General features: G+C 37.1%; 2 protein-coding genes across 5 annotated transcripts in view; one reads left to right on the top strand and one right to left on the bottom strand.

The window, feature by feature from the left end:
- Window positions 1–20,424, bottom strand: part of LOC111251100 (uncharacterized) — an 88,168-nt gene that overhangs the window by 3,926 nt on the left and 63,818 nt on the right. The gene's annotated exons all lie outside the window — the stretch shown is intronic.
- Acadvl (Acyl-CoA dehydrogenase very long chain) lies at window positions 19–8,653 on the top strand. 4 transcript variants are annotated; one of them, XR_015328498.1, is made up of 14 exons: window positions 19–78; window positions 1,634–1,877; window positions 2,238–2,255; window positions 2,920–2,992; window positions 3,153–3,217; window positions 3,811–4,021; window positions 4,234–4,472; window positions 4,684–4,875; window positions 5,307–5,495; window positions 5,803–6,046; window positions 6,486–6,737; window positions 6,955–7,141; window positions 7,277–7,401; window positions 7,561–8,653. XR_015328498.1 is itself a non-coding variant. In XM_086990319.1 (13 exons), the coding sequence occupies exons 1-13, from the start codon at window positions 32–34 to the stop codon at window positions 7,658–7,660; spliced, it is 2,061 nt and encodes a 686-aa protein (XP_086846445.1). In that variant the 5' UTR covers window positions 19–31; the 3' UTR covers window positions 7,661–8,653. The 4 variants fall into 4 exon arrangements, 3 of the variants coding, with proteins under 3 accessions (XP_086846445.1, XP_086846446.1, XP_022663787.1); XM_086990319.1 differs by lacking the exon at window positions 7,277–7,401; XM_022808052.2 differs by lacking the exons at window positions 19–78; window positions 7,277–7,401 and adding an exon at window positions 85–333.

Below are 20,424 nucleotides of genomic sequence, written 5' to 3'. Positions count from 1 at the left end.
TTTCGAATTTCGCGCCTTTCCTAACCAAAACATGGTAACAGGTAACTGCCGACCGAAGAACGAGGAAGACCGACCGCGGTAATTTGTTTGAAGTGGTGGTGTCTTTGGGGAAGCAGCATCAGGAACACTGAAACTTTTACATTCACCCTCTCAACCACAACAATCGTATCCTTTGTCCTTATGTCTTGTTAGCGATTGTCGTGGTCTGGTCTATTAGTACTAAAGCAGTGGCCATTGAAAAGCTGAGACGTGCTGGTGTTTTCCTACTGGGCGATTTTCATTCGGCTGTTTATTTTTAACTGTATTTTTAGCTTCACATGCTTACAGCTATTGGTGAGTTAGCATTTCTACAAAAGAGTCGCAGGGAATGCAAAATCTATAGGTCTATTCAATAACTGAACACGTAATGCTTGAGATCGTTGGGTGAGGAGTATATTTTGTGCATACAAACCAAGGGTTTACGTGAATTTTGAAGTCACCCTTGACTCCAACGTAATAGGGTCAGACCTAGTATTAGTCGGCAAGCCATTGTCTGGGTCAATTTATCATAAGAAGTAATAGTCTCTTTGTTTTAACAATTGTTTCACAGATACTCTGCTGTAGGCTGGCAAAGCAGGACGCTTATTACAGTTGTTTCCATAAATAACCCTTTATTTTGTTATATCAAGACTAGACCACAGCTAACAATGATTAGAGCCGTTATTAGTACTTCATTTGTCATTTCTTGTAAGTCGTATTAAAGTTCACTTGAGATAGCATGAGCAAATAATTTTCTAGGATGCTTATTGAGTCGATTATTAACTTCCCTTATAATGAGCTTCGAAAGTGCCCACCTAATCTTGTACACAGTATGTACGACGTAGGTATTCTGTGGTGGTAGTTGAATTTGCACAAGACCCGATGACTTGGTTAGCTCTTCGGTGACTTTATGGTATTACACACACCAGACGACTTAGTGGTGCTTAGTCTGAACGTAATCTGCTTCGTCTTGACTTCAGTTTCTCGCTAGGAGAATTAATTGGGCGATTCGTGTTGTCGTCACTGGCATAAACGTTGGCGTGAAAGTGATGTATTCAAAATATAATAAAGTCAAAATGATTAATCGATTTGTTGGGCTGATCTTAGTGGAACTTGGCATGCTCGCACAATCTATCGGCCGGGCTCGGGTGCAATTATCGCGAGACTAAACCTTCAAATGACTATTGTATTTTTCCTCTGTCAGAGTTCTGTGAATGTGCCCTGGCCGATTGCATCTAACGTCATTTTGGGACTACTGGTGCCTATTTGAAATAGGCAGCGGAACTGAAATTTTTGATTAAATGATGTCGCAGAAATAATAACAGATGATGGCGACGATACTAAAAAGATATTTTATAGGTGCTTGTTTCGCGTATGGTTAGACGGTTAGTCAAAGATCTTCAATTAGATATTTTAATAAAAGTCCGAAATAAAATAAACAATAACATTTCGATGTTTTACAACTTGATTAATCATATTTGACCCAGTATTATAAAAACTTACACATTCCATATTGAAATAAAAATAGACTGAAAACAAAAAAAGACTAAATTATGCAACTAAGTGGTTAAATAAATTTAAATAAACAGATTGGTGTTGTTTGCCTGTGGTCCAGTTTCAGTTTCAAACGTCGGAAAGCCAACGAAATCTATAACATTGTTACGATGCTTCGTCTTCGAGCGTCTACAAACTGCGTGATCCGTCACGGTCTGCTCTTGTCCGCTCCTGTAGGGCGTCATGGTTTGTCCTTGTCGGCGCAATTCTTTGGTGCAACAGAAACTCTGTCAGTTCCTAGCATACGTAAGCTCTCGACAACGTTAGGTTCTGCAGAAGAGCCCAAGGATCGTCGTGCACCTGCTGTAGGTTTTTCGAGCTTTTCTTTTGGATCGTGCTTTTTCATCATTAGGAATATCGATGAAGTTCACCTATGAAGAAACAGTTCTTATTGATCACAGTAGCTAAATCGCAAAGGGTTATCATTCACAAAATGGAACGATTCTACAGACGAATGATGCGAAAGGCGCCATTACGGCCTAGGTGTTTTATATGATTGGCCTGTTTCTAAAACGCATTACCAACATTCATTAGTTGTTTGTATAAATGGACAAACAAGGTCAGAATACAGTTACAATGGGAGTTGGTATTAATTGATTGAGTTCTCCACGTGCAACACGTCTTTCACGTGTCAATAACCGACTTCCATTTTTTCACGCCATCAGAAGAGCGGAGGACCAGTTGTAAGTTTTAAGAATTTACTATCGTATTTTCTCATAGTTTGTGTGAATAATCAATGACTAGTGTAGCGACACCTAGAGTAAACGCATCACTGCATGTCTCTAACTTGATGAGATTTTTTTAAGAGGATCGCTTTCTCATTGACAATTAGGACGTTTGCATGACTTGGTAGTCTAATACTATATTATAACTTGATCCCCACTGGATTCGAGATAAATCTTTATTTTCTATTTTATCGATTTTGTTTTTTTGCCCGTAAGTTTTTGCTTTTAAATTGATTCCCGGCTTTGGTGTTGTATGCTCAGTTTAAGAAACCTATGGATTCTATCGAAACTTAAGTGTTTTAACGAATTGAAGTGGCCTATATATATGTATATATAAAGTTGACAATATATATATAAAGTTAACAATAACGACAAGTTAACGACAAGGGTAACAATGAACTTAGCGTAAATTGTATGAGAAGTATTCGCTGGTTATACAGTTACAGTGACACCGTTACTTGGTTGTATTACTTATATAAACCTTTAACTTTCTACAGTACGCGTTCATAAAAGCCTGCTTCTCTAACGATTTGTGTTTATACCGTAATATCGGCACCGTATGATAGAAAATAGTTAGTTCATATTTATCTGCTCTCTTTCGTATTGATTGGCTATGAAACAGGAAAGCAACTCGTTCGTGATGAACCTATTTAAAGGCGATGCTGATTTCACACAAGTCTTTCCCTACCCGGATGGTACGTGAGGTTTCAATGTTCCTTTTTTATTACGTGTCTCGATGACGTTTCTAATCCTATAGAAGAAGTTATCTTCTCCTGTCAAGTGTAGCTTAAGATTTACTGTGTTTACTAACTTGAACGAATAAACGTTTTGTATTTTCATTTCCTATGATTTCAGTTCTAACCGACGAACAGCTTGAGACTACGGGGATGATTGCGTCAACCTGTGAAAGCTTTTTACTGGTATGTAGTTTTTAGTTGATTAGTAGTTTAGTGAAGTTGTTAGTCAAGTTGAATTTATTTACATGGTGTATATACTTGTTTGGTAAACTGAGTATTTATTGCTTAAAATTTTATTTCGCTTTAAACTGATGTTGCACAAAATATTTTTGGAGAGCACAATTGCTATTTTAAGCAGTGCAAAGAAACTTCGCAGGCGTTCTATATTTTGCAAAGTTTTCGCCTGCATATTCGAAAACAAAAAAGAAACATCTAAATAAAGCATAGATATTTTTTGACATTTTATCTATAAAATAGATCCTAAAGACAGGCGAAGCAGCATAAGCTCGAAAACGTTTCCTTCCCTTTGATAGTTCGATGCGTTTTCCAGCAATGTAATAATAATTAATGTTACTCTTTATAATGTCAAGAAACACTTGAGGCGAGCAAACAGATGCGCAAGTGGAAGTTCATCTATTTACTCTAATTAATCACCAGTACTAAGCTGTTTCATTGTTCTCGGAAGTGGCGCTTCATTGACTGTTCGTCTTTTTGGTCATCATGCTGAACTTGACCTTCTAAACAAGACATTAGTGTTTTTTTAACGAAACTTTTAGGAGAAAAATGATCCTGCTAAGAATGACCGTGAGGGGAAAATTCCGGACGAAATTACCAGCCATATGAAAGAAATGGGTGCATTCGGGATACAGGTTCCTGAGGAGTACGGTGGAATCGGGGCCAATAACCAACAGTATGGAAAGCTTTGTGAAGTCTTGGGCTATACCGATCTCGCTCTTGCAGTCACTCTTGGTGCTCATCAATCGATCGGTATGCAGGAAACACATTACCCAATCAAGTGGTTTCACTAAAGAATCAGTACTGAATTATTTGTGATAAAGATATTACGAACACAGGAATCATCCTCGCTACTTAACCTGCGCGCATTTCACGGGAAATAAATTTTGTCGAAATTATTAGTCGCAGAATATTTGTGTAGTTGTGCCAGAAATTAAATTATCCTTCATTTTATTTGTTCACAGGATTTAAAGCACTGCTTCTATATGGTAACGATCAACAGAAGGCGAAGTATCTTCCGAATCTTGCAAGTGGAAAAACCGTTGCGGCTTATTGTTTAACAGAACCGGGCAGCGGGTCGGATGCAATGAGCATCACAACGAAGGCGGTTTTAGCTCCGGACGAGAAGCATTACATAATGAATGGGGAAAAAATTTACATTTCAAACGGACACACCGCTGATATCTTTACGATATTCGCTAAGGTTATAAATACTGTATGATAAAGTAGGGCTACATTAGCCTTAGTTAAACATAGCATACACAAGTGATAAGCAGTAATAAACCTGCTTTTTTTTCTTGCTTATTTGCTATCCCTGAAACCATCTGTATTAATGAGTATTTTATGAAGTAGAAAATACTGCCATTAACGAGAATCTTTTCAATAATGCTCTAATTGGACTATATACGTTACAGACCCCGGTAGAGAAAGACGGTAAGGTTAAAGATCGTATCACTTGTTTCCTTGTTGAGCGCGCATTTGGTGTAACGAGCGGACCTCCTGAAAAGAAAATGGGCATCAAGGCATCTAATACAACCACACTTCACTTCGACAATGTGAAAATTCCCGTCGAGAACGTGATTGGAGTACCTGGTGAAGGATTCAAGGTATTTAACGCCTCGCCTATGCTCTATGTAGTAAAGGCGACATACACTTAAATCAATGAAGCCCCAGTGGAGAAGGTGCAATTTTCGTAAAATATGTGGAAATATTGGGGTTTCACACACTGATGCGATGGCATTTGACAATGTTATTTTGATAATAATATTAAAGCATTATTCCACATGCCTTTAATTAAGCATACTATTTACTTATATTAAATTCTTGCTTTGATGGAAAAAGGTATTGACAACAAACTCAACTTAATACGGAAGATATCAGTAGAATAGTATATTGTCGTTCATTGTTTGTATACACGTATGACTCACTAAACGTGTATCAGCTTTTTATAACCGTATAATTAGATGTGTTTTGGCAATCATTATGCATGGCCTTAGAGGTCACTGATATATATCAAGTGATTTTGTTATTTTTGTAGATAGCCGTTTCCGTTTTAAATAACGGTCGTTTTGGCTTGGGTAGCGTTATGGGTGGAACTATGCGTTACTGCATTGAAAAAGCAACCAACTACGCGATGCAGAGACAACAATTTGGACGTAAAATTGCCTCGTTTGGCAATGTTCAGGAAAAACTTGCCAGGATGCACATGCTACATTACATGACAGAGGTAGGTAGTACTCGGATGTGTGTATGAATTCTTTTTACATCACCCTGCGCAGCTGATTGGCATGTATTATTCAAATGATGATTTGATAAAGGAAAGGTCACAGTCATTTTCAGACCTGCTAGTGACACTGCAGCCGAAATTAACTGCCACAGCATCGTCGATTATCACATATTTACGTACTGGTAATAATTTTTCTTATCCTTGATATATTTTTTTTTCTAATCACCATTTTATAGCTTATATGACGCGCTTTTTTACTACTTTTCGTCATTGTTTTGTTTCTTCGCGATTCCAATTCCCGGTTTAGTCAGTTGCATTTGCACTATCTGGCAACATGGATCGCGGCTTCACGGATTACCACCTCGAGGCTGCTGTGTCAAAAATTCTCGGTTCCGAAGCAGCTTGGTGGGTGTGTGATGAAGCTATTCAGATTCATGGTGGCATGGGTTTCATGTCAGAAACCGGCCTGGAAAGGGTTCTCCGTGACCTGCGTATTTTCCGTATTTTTGAGGGAGCTAACGATATTCTCCGGCTTTTCATCGCCCTTCAAGGTGACATTTTCAGCAGGATCCGTTATTAATTCAATGGTGCTCAGTATGGTTACATAGCACTGTCTGATCGTAATCTATGAGTGATATTACAAATTGCAGCATTTTCTATTTATTTGTTATACAAAGCAAATAGTATCTTCGTGATAGAGTAGTGAATAATGTGTTTGCCTACTGAAGTTAAATGAACGTGATGGTTTAAATTCGAATCCGGCCGCAAGTACACGTTGTTTCATGCTGGCAGAAGCTAGATATCTGAAGAAGTGTATAACAGTTTCAGTAGCAGAAGTAAAAGTCACGACGTGCACTCACGGCTCTCTCAAATGATTTAGTGTCAAACATAATGGCACAAGGTAGTACCATTCTAGCAAAAACAACGCGATCCCCGCGATCAGAAGTTGTGAAACTAACGTTTGCACTTGCCCGTCGATTTTTTATGTAGGACTACAATTTGCCGGAGGACATCTTAAGGAGCTTCAGCGTGCTATGGCTAACCCGGCTGCAAATCTCGGTCTTATCTTCGCTGAGGGCTCGAAGCGGGTGAAACGTGCTGTTGGAATGTCCTCTGCGCCATCACTTGATTCACATGTTCCTGTCCGGCTCCAAACGAGCGCGGCGCTCGCCTCACGTTCGATCGAACAATTCGGCGCAAGCTGCGAATCTATGCTCATCAAATATGGCAAAAATATTATCAGTGAGTAATTTATTGTTGCTAACACATTTCGAGTGACCTATCAGTCACATTTCAGTCGTTGGAACTGCAAGTTTTCTATCGATATATAGTCTTAAATGTCGGCAAGTATATTTCTAATGTTATCATTATTTTGTCAATAGCCACATTTTATTACTCTTTGTTGAAATACTCTTTGTTGAAATGTGCTGTAATGGTTGTGTGTGATTTTTGTTTTTAGATGAACAGTTCTTGTTAATTCGTTTGGCGAACTCCGCAATAGATATCCATGCGATGATGTGCTGCCTGTCCCGCTGTACAAAAACAATGCAGAAAGGCCTCCCGTCCGCCGTGCACGAGGCTACTTTAGTGGACATTATCTGCTCAGAACTTTCTGAGCGAGTTGCAAGGAATCTGGCTTCGATCAGGTAAGCTGGGGTTACAATTTCTTATTGCTACGACATAAAGACGATGGAAAAATAGACAAATAAACTGAAGTACTCTTCACAGCATATAATTAATTGGCTTGACTGTCCGTTGAAATTTCATGAACTTCTTAAAAGGTAACTGCATCTTCCTCCGATGGGCGAAGCGGCGTTAGTCTTATAGCTGACCACGAGCTTATGCGTATGGACTAATTAACGGACCAAACATAAATCAGCTCACTGGCAAACCATGCTAGTTCCCTGTGAGCATTTACAGTTATCTACTTTCTGTGACACCAGCCGCTTCTATTAACCAATTGAAGAAATGGCACGTTGCTGGTGCAAAAGTAGGTTTGTTCGTTTTAGTTCTATCGACAAAAAATGTTAACTCATTTGGCACAAATTTATTTCTGCTCCTATAGGTCCGCAGAGAAGTTGACCAATTTCAAGAAGATGCAGAACATTGCGACAGGTATGTACGATGTTGGTGGTCTCACAACCAAGAATCCCCTCGGGGTGTAATGCGATGCGAAATGTGGACTTCAACGTTTACCTAACTGAGGACGCGGAGAGCTATCCAAGTGCAATCATCTGTAGATACTAAAAATCACGCGATTTTTTAGTGGAAAGAGGGCGGAAGGAAAAGATAAAATTTATACCTTTTAGGCGATTTGTCCAGTGAACTAGTATGTGAATGAGAAATAACGTTTTATCAACGTTACATAAAAAAGGGCCTTAATTTAGACAGATACAACAGAAAAATTATTTCAGTCGAAGAAATCGTTGTGAAATAATACGTGAAATAGCTACACAGAAAGAAGAAATATCTGCATCCTTTTTTGGGATATAATGAGACGGTAAAAAAGTTCATTTATCTGACATTTGAAGGAGCTCTGTTACTGCAAGGTTGTTATTGTAAATACATTTTAGAAGAGTAGTAAAATGGACTCTTTTTATTAGTTTTGAGGACTGAAAACCCGCAATTAAGGGGTTTTCTAAATAGGTTTTAAAGGTAGAATCAGTAGAGGCCATTAGACTTCTAACTGACGTCTAACAGTTAGCGATAGACAGAACCAGATAGTCAACATTGGGTGATATGCGCAATATATGAATATTATGGTTTTCGAAGTGCAACTATTCATAAAGACTTATTTTAATTGTTAATTAACGGAACTTTTGACAATTTTAATTCACTCGTTCGTTTCATTGCAGTAACGTGTATGGCAGTTTTACTCGAATAATGGATATATTCATTTGCCAAGTAAAGCTCATACAGGTTAAGGTTCCCACGAATAATATGTATATAGCTGTACTATAAGAGACAAACAAAGTCATGCAAGTACACGTAGTCAAAATATTCTTATCGTTAAAAGCTTACCCATGCAACCGGTGAGAAAACGTGCGTAAAGGATGTTATGGAATTTTCACAAAATCCACTACAGTGTGCATTGTACTTCATTTCACACTTCAAACCACATTATTCAAAATTAAAATTTCTAAATAAACATTTGCGTACGATTGCGTTCTTCTTTTGGTTAGAAATATGGGTCCTAGTACTATCATAAAAGGAGATTTTTATGACACATTTTTTGAAAACAAAATAACCTCCTTAAATTTTATTGGTTGCATATAGCTGCTTCGAAAACGTAGACAAGAGGTATCTGTCTTGTCAGATGAACTTTTCTAGTTGGATGCCTACTGGACCAGATATCTTTTAGGGAAATTGTAACGCCTTTACCAACGCGTGGCAGATCCAAACTCGTCGTGATACTTTTTTCCCTTAGTTCACGTAAGTACTTCAGTATTGTTTCATTTAGGACTCTCTGAAATATTCAAGAATGTTTTCTTAATAATAACAGTGGTAATAAACGAACAGAAGCTAATATTTTCCTGAAAAAAAAATTACATTTTGTATAAAATTGCTGTTCTAGAAACAGATTGCAGACTGATTTGAGTGCACTCCCCTTTTCTGCTAAAATATACGACCAGGAAAACTGAGAAAACAAGGTCAAGCTAATAGAATTCATGAAAGCCGGTGACGCAAATTAAGGAACAACTAAAACTTGTTTAGTGCATGAACTTTAACATTGCAATAATGGTTATTGGCTTGTTTTTTTGATATGAAAAAAAGTTGGAGCAATATGAGAGTTAAATAGTTTATTTATTTAGTTCCCACTTTGATTTAACTTTTTTAGTTTTCTTTTCAGTTCGATTCTCTATGTGAAATGCGCGCTTTCTTTTCGTGTAAGATATGCAGTTCTGCTAGTATGACGGTATCTGGTTTATGATGTGCAGTCATTTCTACTCATTCCAATATTCGCGTTCAACAAAGTTTTATTGTAAGTTATGTTTACCAAGTCACTCGTAATGCGAGTAGAAGTTTAATAATCCTTGAATTTTCTCCGATTTTCATTCCGCATAATATTTATGGTAACAGTTACAAATTACCATTTTTTCATAATTAACATTATCTAATATTTAAGCTTTTTTCTCAGTGTATTTGGCAGTTGGATGCTTCGCTAAATCACGCATCTTCCATCTGTATACTGAATATGTATATTCTGGGTAATTCATGTTTCGGTGTCGGAGAGTGTCGGAACAATTCAGCTTTTAACCAGCGTAAATGCGATTGTTAAGGTGGCTAAGCTGATTGATTTCATTCGTAACTTCCAATCTAACAGATCGCGTCGCAAAAGAAACGACCGACAACCCTGTCCCTGTCCCCATAACAGCATCCGAAAATGAGACTTTGGAAATGCTTAGTAAAAATATGTTTAGTAAGAGATGACTTCTATTTTAATTAAATACAACATGATTTTAGGTATGTGCCATTCGTTCGTCATAGTAGTACAATATGCTTCTATTGGCTTCATTTAGGTAATAGGTAGATAACACTTAAGAAAAATTAATATTAATTTGCACAGTGCGGTACTGAATTGGTAAAAACCACAATGTTTAAGCACTATACAGTAGAGACAAGATTGTAAGTAGTTTAAGAAGTAACTGTAAGAAGAAAGAAATCGCATGTTACATAGCTCTGAAGTTTATTGTAGCGTATTAGATTTCAGTTGCGAGATCATACTCCAAATATAACCTTTCGGGTCAAAGTTGTATTCCTCAAGGTGGTATTTAAAGCCTGTTACATGTAACTACGCTGACAATATGTCTTAGCCAAATGATAAAGGCGCCAATATTTTGTCGGTGGTGCGCTTGTTAGCTGGTTCCATTTTAATTAGTATGAAAATGATTTAAATTCTGATATAATATAACATTTATCTATGTACGTGAATTATTGATAATTCACAAAAAGTTCGTAATCTCTCATTAATTAACTAGACCCAAGAAGTATGCATAATTTTACTCTAGTATTCATAAAGGTAAAGAGTCTCTGTCTGGCAATGAATACTAGTGATTTGTTCCTTTGAACGGAGCAATATTTGTAGATGTTTTCGATCACCAGATAGTAAAATCTTGTGTTTTATTATCTTAGTTCCGCTTGCATTGTGAAGCAGAGATTGCTGTTCGTTCTATTCAGTTGCTGGTAGTAGTAGTAGTAGTAAAGTAGTAGTAGATGGTAAAGTACTGCCTTGCTCCGACGCGCGCTATTATGTCAAATAAGCAATTGTAGGTACCTTTTAGCAAAGGCATACACAACTGAGCCAACGGTCGCGGTGTATATCAACGTCTGTCGGTTTTTGTGAAGCACATAGAGCAAATAGAAATATCGATTTGCCATTCAACTTTTACGAGAAACTGCGACAAACGCAAGCAGTATCAAGCTCTTTGACATGCAATAAGAACGAGCTTAGTCACGATTGAGAATATTCGAGTAGTTATTGATAATTATGAATATTGTACCACACTTTGCAATAACCTTATGGATCCGCAGGCTTCGTTCCGTGCCCGTTTTGCGGTTGATTTGCTGATATGATAATGTGTCACTAAAAAAACTATAATAAACGTAAACCAGTAGTTATACCACTGCAATTACCTGGCTCCATTTAACCCGTCGCTCTTCTATAATAATTTCATTAACCTCTTCTAATGCCTTTTTTCTTCTAATGTCCTTGGTTTTTGGTAGATTTCTACAATGCAATGACGGGGCCTTCTTAGTGCTGGCTAATTGATTCTGTTTTCAGAACGCACTTAATAGCTAATTAGCTCTCTAGCGGTTAGCCGATTTCTGCAGACCGTAAGTGGTAGACAATGATGATAATAATAGTAATAATAATGATAGATATTATTAGTATTGTTTTCAACGTGATTTCTGTAATAGCGGAGTTATTTAACAATAGGAAAAATTTAGTAAAGGCTACTGCACATTTCAAATATATGAAAGCAGTTCTTAAGCATCGTGCATTTCGGACTAAATATCTCATACAAAAAATCTGAAAGAATGTTTGATCGGTGCTTCTCTGATGGTAAGGGTAAACCCGACTATATATATGTAGTCGGGTTTATTCTCGGGTCTTGAGAGTCTTGTGTGTAAAATACCTATTTTTGTCTTGTAACGAACAAAATACTGGCCACACGATATACCGAAAACTTTTCGTTATAACAAAAAGTTATGCCAAGATTAAATAAATTACACAAAAAAATGTCTTCCGATTTGCTAGAAATGTGTCTAAGGAATCTAAAAAACGGTACATACATCTAAACAGAAAACAAATTTTCGGAAAGCCATCTTAGCAAGTCCTAAATAAAACCGGCGAACAATTTCTTGCTGAAGACAAGGTGTAATACATTTTCTGTTAAATGGATTAGTATAGCTTCAGTCGCTTACAGGATCAGATACTGAAGTGTTGCGCAGTCCTTTAATAATTAAGGTCACATTAGGGAAAAATCTTATCCGTATAGATATTATATTTAGAGAAGGATTTACTCCTCAACAATATACAATAAAGGTTGTACGGCGTTTTTGGATTACCAATACTGAATTTTCAACGGTTCATTAGCATCACATTTTCACCTGCTCATCCTTGGAGATCTGCTGTTCAATGGCAGGGGCGCCGACAAGGTTTTATACCGTTTGTGCCATCGTGCGCTCCTTGTTGATTTGCTTGCAAACCATGAAACTTCTTCGCAGCCATCCGTACATTTATAAGTAGTTACGCCCACTACCTCACCTACGTTGTAGTATGACAAAACCAATTACGGCATACGATAGTAATTGAAAAGTGTCTAATAGTTTTCAAGCGTTACTGTGTGTTAAACTGAATCTTCAACCACAACTCATGATAATATTAATAAAGTTCTCTCACTTAAATGAGGCACACGAAATTTACAGCATTCGTCCGATGTGGCGCGTTTGTAGATGGCACAAATGGCAGTTCCATTTCTTAGCAAAAAGTCAAAACCGCTATTGTCAGTGTTGCCAATGTCATTCAGGTCAACAATGCCATAGACATGTCCTACCTAATCATTGCACCTACAGATCATGCCACGGTAGGTAGACACCTAATCTTATTAATAAATTCAAAACTGCACGAAAGCATCGATTGTTATGCGTACTTGCTTTGGATTTGATGAAATCACATTTTACGCGAATTATATATACCCAGGTCCGCTTATTAATTTTTGGTTAATGGAAACGCATATTGGTCCAGCTGAAGGTCCCTTCATTTCTGCGGGTTTCTTATCATTTTTGTATGATGTTTTTAGTCATCTTAAAACGAGCGATGCACAATTCGTCACCTTTTAGACACCGGTGGCAAAATCTAGATGCAAATGGATCAATTCGATCGACTGAACAATTTTACTGAGACATGGGATTCTCTATTACTTCTGACTGTGGTCGAGGTGGAATATGTCACAGTCAACCTCCATCACGAGACCTAAAACAGCCGGTGTAAGCAAAAACGTTGACCTGCCCAGGGTTGCAGCAATGGCATTCAAAGAAGAATAATAAATTGATCTAAAAGTCAGCGTCTAAAGACTTGTGATTCTGGAATATCTTGCCGTAGCCGATAACCAATAAAAAGTGTCAATTGAATTTGACACATATGCTATTTAAGGAATGTAACGTAGGTTACGATTTTAGCTAAATTTTAGTTATTTAATAGAACAAAAACTTAGCACTATAAGAGAAACATTTTTGGATGCCCAGATCAATTACTCGTTGGAGTTTCAAAAAATGCAATATCACATGCGCTGTAAAAAGCACCATATTGTATTAGTAGCTGAAACCATAGGTAAATACGATGGTATTCAGTCACAATAAATTATAAAATAGCAGTAAAGAAGTCAAATTTAATAAAACATTAAAGATTCTATTCTAATGTCTAGCCTCTCTAGAATATGCGAGCCTCTCTAACCACCCCTGTTTGATATCAATGTTACATTCTTCCACTCTTCGATCACTATATACTAATTAATAAGCGGCTTGCGGCATTACTATCATTTTTATGAGTTAAGCAGATTGATATACAAGGGATTAGACAAGACTTAAGTGTATATAACAGACACTCATCAAATGACTCATCGAGGACGATCATTTGTGGTAGAATATTTAAGTGAATAATAAAAGTTAAAAATATTTAGACAACAATGCAAATTGGCCAGCAGTACCGATCTCTAAAAACGAACTAGACAATGGCTGAGTTAATATGGCTAATTATTCTAGAGCTGTAAGAATGGCTTCTTGAACACTCCTGTGTCGAAAGATAAGCCCTGTTGCAAGTTTTCGTACCCAACTAATTCAAATAATCGTTTTGAAAAACTCTCTTCTGTAGTCAAATATGTAGCTAGATAGCGTCTAGTTGCCAGGTAAAATGTTGATGTTTATTAGTCAATTGTCAAGGCTCCTAAAAATCTTCAAGACAGTTTATTAAGTCAAATAGGTAGGTAGCACTCCAAATGTTACTACATTACGTGCCATAAAGCTTGTTGACTGCAGTACATTATACGATGCACGGGTTTACTCGATTTTTTTACCGTTTTGGCCAAGAACATGATTGATTGAGCATACCCTAGTAAATAAGCAAATTTATGAATTGCAAGGCTATCTTTAACACTCGTTTAGGATGAACATAAAAGCAATTTTTGAAATATAAAAAAGACTCATGTAATTAGTGGATTCTATCAGCGAATGAGGACACCAAGCTGGTCTTTGATGTAAAGACTAATGTCCACGAAACTGATTCTGTGTCATATTTCTCTTTCGGTCTCATGAAGGCATTCTAATATAATAGAAATTCAACATAGATGTAGATTACACTAAAACAAAGGGTTCGTCTTGGAAATAGAAGGCCGCCGTCAAGATTTCCAAGTAAATCAAGATTCATGTCATCCTACTATCAAGGTAAGCCCAACTACAACGTAGTATATGATTATGTGCAATTCATTTCAAAATTTCAGTTTTCTTGACAGTTTCTTTCAGATTCTTTTTCAGCTGAGAGCTGAAACAGAAAACGACTTATAGCAAACTTCTAATTAAAAAAACGGCCCTTTAAGGAACGGGCGGCAAGAGAATTCAGGCGACACCGAAATAGTTTGATTACGAAGAGGTACTACCGATTCGCTGATATGGTGACACTAGCTCTTCGAACAGTCTATAGTTATTATGTATCATGCAAGGATTCGAAGTGTTAGGGCCAAATAAATAAAAAAAATACTGCTTCAAAAACTTGAATCGTTGAATAGAGATAAAAAAAAATCTGATACGAAACAAGGAAACACACTACTGGTCTAAATTTCTTTATTTTTGAAGAAAGAAGTAAGTTCTTTGTTAATCTCCATATAACAACCTGCTGACGCAAGCAACCTTATAATTTTAGCTTGTGATTTGTAGCTTCGATATCGATATTTTGCTATCATGTGAGTGGGGTCACAATTAGTTGATTCTATAATACATATAAATTACATGTGCTTCTTAATGAAGTACCAGCGAAGTCTAACATTATGCGTACGAGAATTGCTGATTACAGATTATAGACATAACTAACAAACTATTTTTACATGTACGGGCTTGTGAACTAAAACGGCTCAATTTGATTGTTTAGATATCTGTGACACCCCATAGTAATACGGTGAACTTACTAAAGCAACAGGGGAGATTTTCGATTTTGCTTAGCTCATTATATGTCTTACAGTGGAATGCCAGGGTATTTATTCTATATATAGGCTTTGTAAGCTTCACGGGACGACCAGCTAGTCTTATGGCAGTTCAGGGATCTATGTATATCTACCGTATTCAGAGCTTCTTCGGAATCACGCACATGGATGTGAGACCATTGGCATAATAGGTGTTCGCCAACATTTCACGGCTAAAGGTCAAAAGTTGAAGATGAGTTTTTTGTAAAGACTTTAATAAAATCGAATACGACCTTGATACTGTTCTATTATTAACCTATTTATTATTAACCTGTTTCTAAGAGTAATATATTGGCCAAATACCTCTATCAACTTCAACTTTTATTTTAAATGGATTTTTTTTTTATTTTAAAGAGTTTTCCAAATTACTCCAACTTTATTCTAAACTAATTAGTTCATGAACTCCCCAGCCCACACAAAACGCGTGACGTTGCGTGGGCATTAGCCTTCAGACTTCTAAAAAAGATGCCGATATCCTCCAAAATATGTGAGCTTTTATGGCTAATATTTTTTACTAATTTTTAACATATATTTTTAAATATTCTTACATTGTTTGCAATATTTTTTGTATAAATCGAATCAAATATTTTCTGTTATATAGCCAATTTGCTCATAATGATTATCCTGATAACAAGAATTGATTGTGATTTTTCGTTTCCAGCCACTATTTTACATCCACGTATTTTCGAGGTTAACTATTCCTAGGTGCTCAAGATTCTTAGTGCATTGGTAGATGCAAAAAAATGTGATCCCCTACTGATTCCCAGCCAAGCTGTAGTTTTTTTTGCACTAATTAGCTTCTTAGTATAAACTTTAGCACTGATTGCCATTACTATATATTGAGTGGAACAATATATGCACACATACATACTAATTTACTTTATTCACACAAGTCGCGTTGCTATATGCCGCTAACAGAGCTTGCAGCAATGGATCTTGTGTACATACACATGCACTTTATAAATTTTATAGATCGTACTCAGTGACGGTAGGTGATTGTAAGAACTGCACAGCTATTAAATGCAGCTACATAATGACAAAGTGCTGCAAAAAAACAGGCAAAGCAAACCTTGCCCGTTGGTTATCTTTGATAGGGCAAAGCGTCGTGTCTATTTCTATGTGTGTGGATACATATTGCGAGAACTTTGATACATGCCAGGTAAATGGTGTGACATCGTTTGAAATACAGTTGTGTAAATACAGCAAACAATACTCAACCAAATCACTTTGGGTGTCACCAGGATCGTGCAATCTACTGCAGAGGAATCCATTGGAGGTTAAGGCCATAATTTCTTCGAGACCGATTGTAACCTTGAATTTGCTCGTAGTCAATAGCAGATAGTCTACAATAGATTAAAACGAAACCAGTACCTACAGAGCATGGCATTTTTGGGAAAGTATCATATAAACGTGCTCTATCCTTTAAAAAGCTGGGTAGCTGCAAGATAGCGTGTGCGCACACCGCGCAATGCTCGGTAGTGGCCAAAGAGATCTTGAAACCGGAAAGTGTCAGGCACCCTAGAGTCAAATTAAAAAAAAAAAATTTTTTATCATTCTCCAAAAGCTTGGCATCGTTGTAATCTGTTTAGGACATCGTAATAAAATACATTGGATACCCAAAAAAGCAAACAATATGTTACTTGGCTGAACTTCCAGAATTGTAGTTGTGTTACAGAAAACCGGTAATGAATTTCAGCTGCCGCTATATATTTCCTACTCAGAACGGAGACGTCAATGTCTGTGTAAACATCGTTGCATAATATTCGTATTGTGCATGTTTTATCTTCTCTCTGGTTCATAAGGGGGTCATTGCTTTAGTTTCGGTAAAGCTTTTATACCTGTACTATAAATATTTTACCTTTGCATGCCAGCAATGGGCTACCGTTCAGTAGTAACACCCCTTGGAAATACTACTGAGAATTTTTGTTTTTAGTTACAGATGAATGAACACTGGAAAAATAAGATGAAACTCCTCATTAGTTCCAGTTAGTCATATTCACGAAACTATTTCGATTCTAACAGACTCGAAATGGTGAAATAACTAGATAGATATTTTACGACAGATATATGGAGACGTATTACATGACGAAGGTGCTATCATCCATCATCCGCGTATCATCGCTGGTTTGTCTCATTGTATACGGCTAGAATAGGTCAACCTATCACGTTATTCTCGTATCGAGACTTTAACGTTAAGTGTCGGTCTCCATTTGGCAATGTAATCAATGATTATTGGAGCGGAATTCACTTCGGCATCACTACAAAAGTACTTGGAGCAGCAGGGCATCTTGATATAACATTTACTTATGCACTAAAAGGTAACTCTGACTTATTAAACAGTAGAAGCAGTAATAAGCCGAAACCAAAGATTCAACTCTTGGTTTTCATAAAAAGCATCAAATTTAGACAAAATATCATCCTTGCTGTCGTTGCTTTTCAATTAGGTTAATAAGAAGATTTTGAAAATCGCTTTTAGTGAAGATCGATTATTGATGCGCTGTCACTTCATTCGCAAGATACCTTTTGGTATACTAAGTGTCATTGGGTTCTCATTTTGGACCAATGTCTAAATCGTTTGTTGTTGGATAAGCAAATGGTTCATCTATTTCCTTTTAAAGCAGCTCAGGTTCTTAAAGATACTTACAGGTTATCTAAATGAGCCACATTGAGACAAATCCACCTACATAACCTGCTTTAGGGTGTGTGTGCAGCTGGTACAATTTTGCAATATCTATCTTATGATCGAAATAGACGACAGCTGCTTGAACGCTTATATTGATATTCGATAAACGTGTGCAGCTTGGCTTTCAGCAGAAATTTTAGGAATACATTTTGTGGACATTTCGAAGCGTACGAAATTATAAAATGATAACAAATGCTACTTTTGCTCGTCACTGAGTAAATAAAACTTCCTGATAGACCAAATCGGAAATCAGCTTCCGGGCAATGATCAAGCTCCTCTCTAGGTTGGGGGCCAACCCAGAAGAATTTAATGATGTGCCTAACCCTATAAAGTACCAGATCGGCTCGCCCGCCCATGAATGATTTGATCCGAAAATGCAACGTCTAGAACTCGCGTTGACTGCCAGCGATCTTCTGTATTTTAAAAAAGAAGGTTGCGTTGATATTGTTGCGAGTGAATAGCGGATCGCGAATAATAAGTCCTGTCCGTAAAACAATAAATCCACTGCCTTAGAAAAAAGACCGTCTTCGCCGCATCGAGGTCCGTTCGGCAAACGGGATAAGTTGAAGGCCTTATGGTGCTGCGAAGAAGTCTAAAACTTGGGATTAAACTGGCTTTAGAGCGAGGAAGCCATCCAACCACAGCGTTAAACAAAAATCAGTTGATGATCGAACGAAGGCATTTAGGCACAAATACTTTGCGACGGATCTTTATCAACACGCTTAGTCCTATCACAATAACAGTCTATAAGAATTCAGCCGGTTACATGCGCTGGATTCCTGTTCGATATGCGGGCACTGGAGGACTTCAGCTTGAACACAAGGTGGAACCCCAAAATTTCCAAATTATTATATACCTCTATAAATCTCTGGGCTGGCCGATTTGTTTTAGTCACTTTCTGACTACCAGACTTACCCAGATATGAGTACTCTTCCTTGTTAAATGTTTTCGCTTATAAGTTAAATAACTGTCCGACAAGATGTGAACTTTTTTTTTGACGATACTTTTTGTCGCGTAGATAACTAATTTGCGAGCAATAATATAATACCGTATACGTAGTTAAAATAGAGCATTATATGCATTTGAGACTATGCACTTTGTATATTTTAGATAACCCTATTCGAGTGCAGCTACGGCTGACGGTTATCTCGCAACATAGATGGGAATTGCATCAGCCCGTGCTGAGCTGCAGTAATTCCCGCACACCTGGGATTACTTCTGTTCACTTGCGAGAACGAGGTTGTTGTAACGATGGTTAAATCGATCTGTCACTGAAAGTTGCTGGTGCACATGGACAAACCCATATTTATCTATATCCATACCGACTTGACAGGACAGTGATTATGACAACGTAGTCTTTGTTATTTGGCCACGTTAACAGATACCCACATATTCGATGGCCGACCTGAGCAGCGGTGACTTACCCAGATTGGAAAGCCACTACTCTCAACAATATGCTCGTTTAACTTTAAGAATTTACCTAGATGTTTTCTATTTCTGAATAATAACGATGCTTACGTTGTTGTGTGCTTGTTGTTTTATTATAGCATGTTTGCGTGCTAAACTTGAGGGAAACTTAATTTGGAGTAATTTTACTTCGTTCTGAGAGTCAACCGTGGAATGGAAAGGAACAATGGAATACCAAACAGGGGGAATCAAACGTAAAATTCGAAGCATTTAAGTCTAACTAGTATAGCGTTCGTCGTAACGGGCGTTTTGATGTAAAAAGAAAATGTGAGTTGAACATGTGATGTGAGACAAATCTAATAGTAATTTTTAGCGTTTTTCATTGTAGTTCTGAAACCTTCATAGTTGACGAATGTTGTTTTTCTTCTCGAGCAAAATTCTTGTTTGGGTAAATATCTGTGACATTAGATCTGATATTAAGGACTCATCTTGAGCGTCCTCTAAAAATAAATCAGGTGTAGCAGTCCTAATTATCTTAGGCGTTTTCAGGTAAGCAATCAGCTAAGCTAGTATCGAGTTAGCCTCGTTGACTAGTAGTTAGTCGATTAGTTTGAAAGCACACAATATTCAACTCATTATTTTCGATTCGTCTTTTGCCTAATTATGCGTGCAAACAATATACGCAGATATGCTTGATATAAAACACAATATTTCGATTCACACATATTATGTAGGATTATTTGTGTCATTAGCGAGACTTTAAACAGGGGCCTCTGCTGCTTCAAGGGAGTGAAATCCTGAAGTAGGACCATGTAAACGTTAGCCAAATACTGCCGTCGTTATTTCGTTGTTCTTGTTTCATCGTTATCAACTCCGTAATTAAGCTTTGGGGTTTTAGAATTTTCTATTGCAATAATTTCTGTACAGTATTGTCACAATAACCTTTTGCTATATCACGGTGCTCCTATATCAAAAACTCTACACCTTTCATAATAATAAATCATCATCGCCTAAACATAGAGTGAAATCTAAATAAGGAAAAATATAGTTTCCTTGTACAAATTAACAACGTTCTAATTTTTCTAAATACTTAAGGAAAAAAAGG

This window comes from Varroa destructor, unplaced genomic scaffold (assembly GCF_002443255.2).
Source record: "Varroa destructor unplaced genomic scaffold, Vdes_3.0 BEIS01000005.1, whole genome shotgun sequence".
In the NCBI taxonomy this organism is placed as follows: domain Eukaryota; kingdom Metazoa; phylum Arthropoda; class Arachnida; order Mesostigmata; family Varroidae; genus Varroa; species Varroa destructor.
Note: the sequence above shows the minus strand (reverse complement) of the source record. Positions and strands in the feature narration are given on the sequence as shown.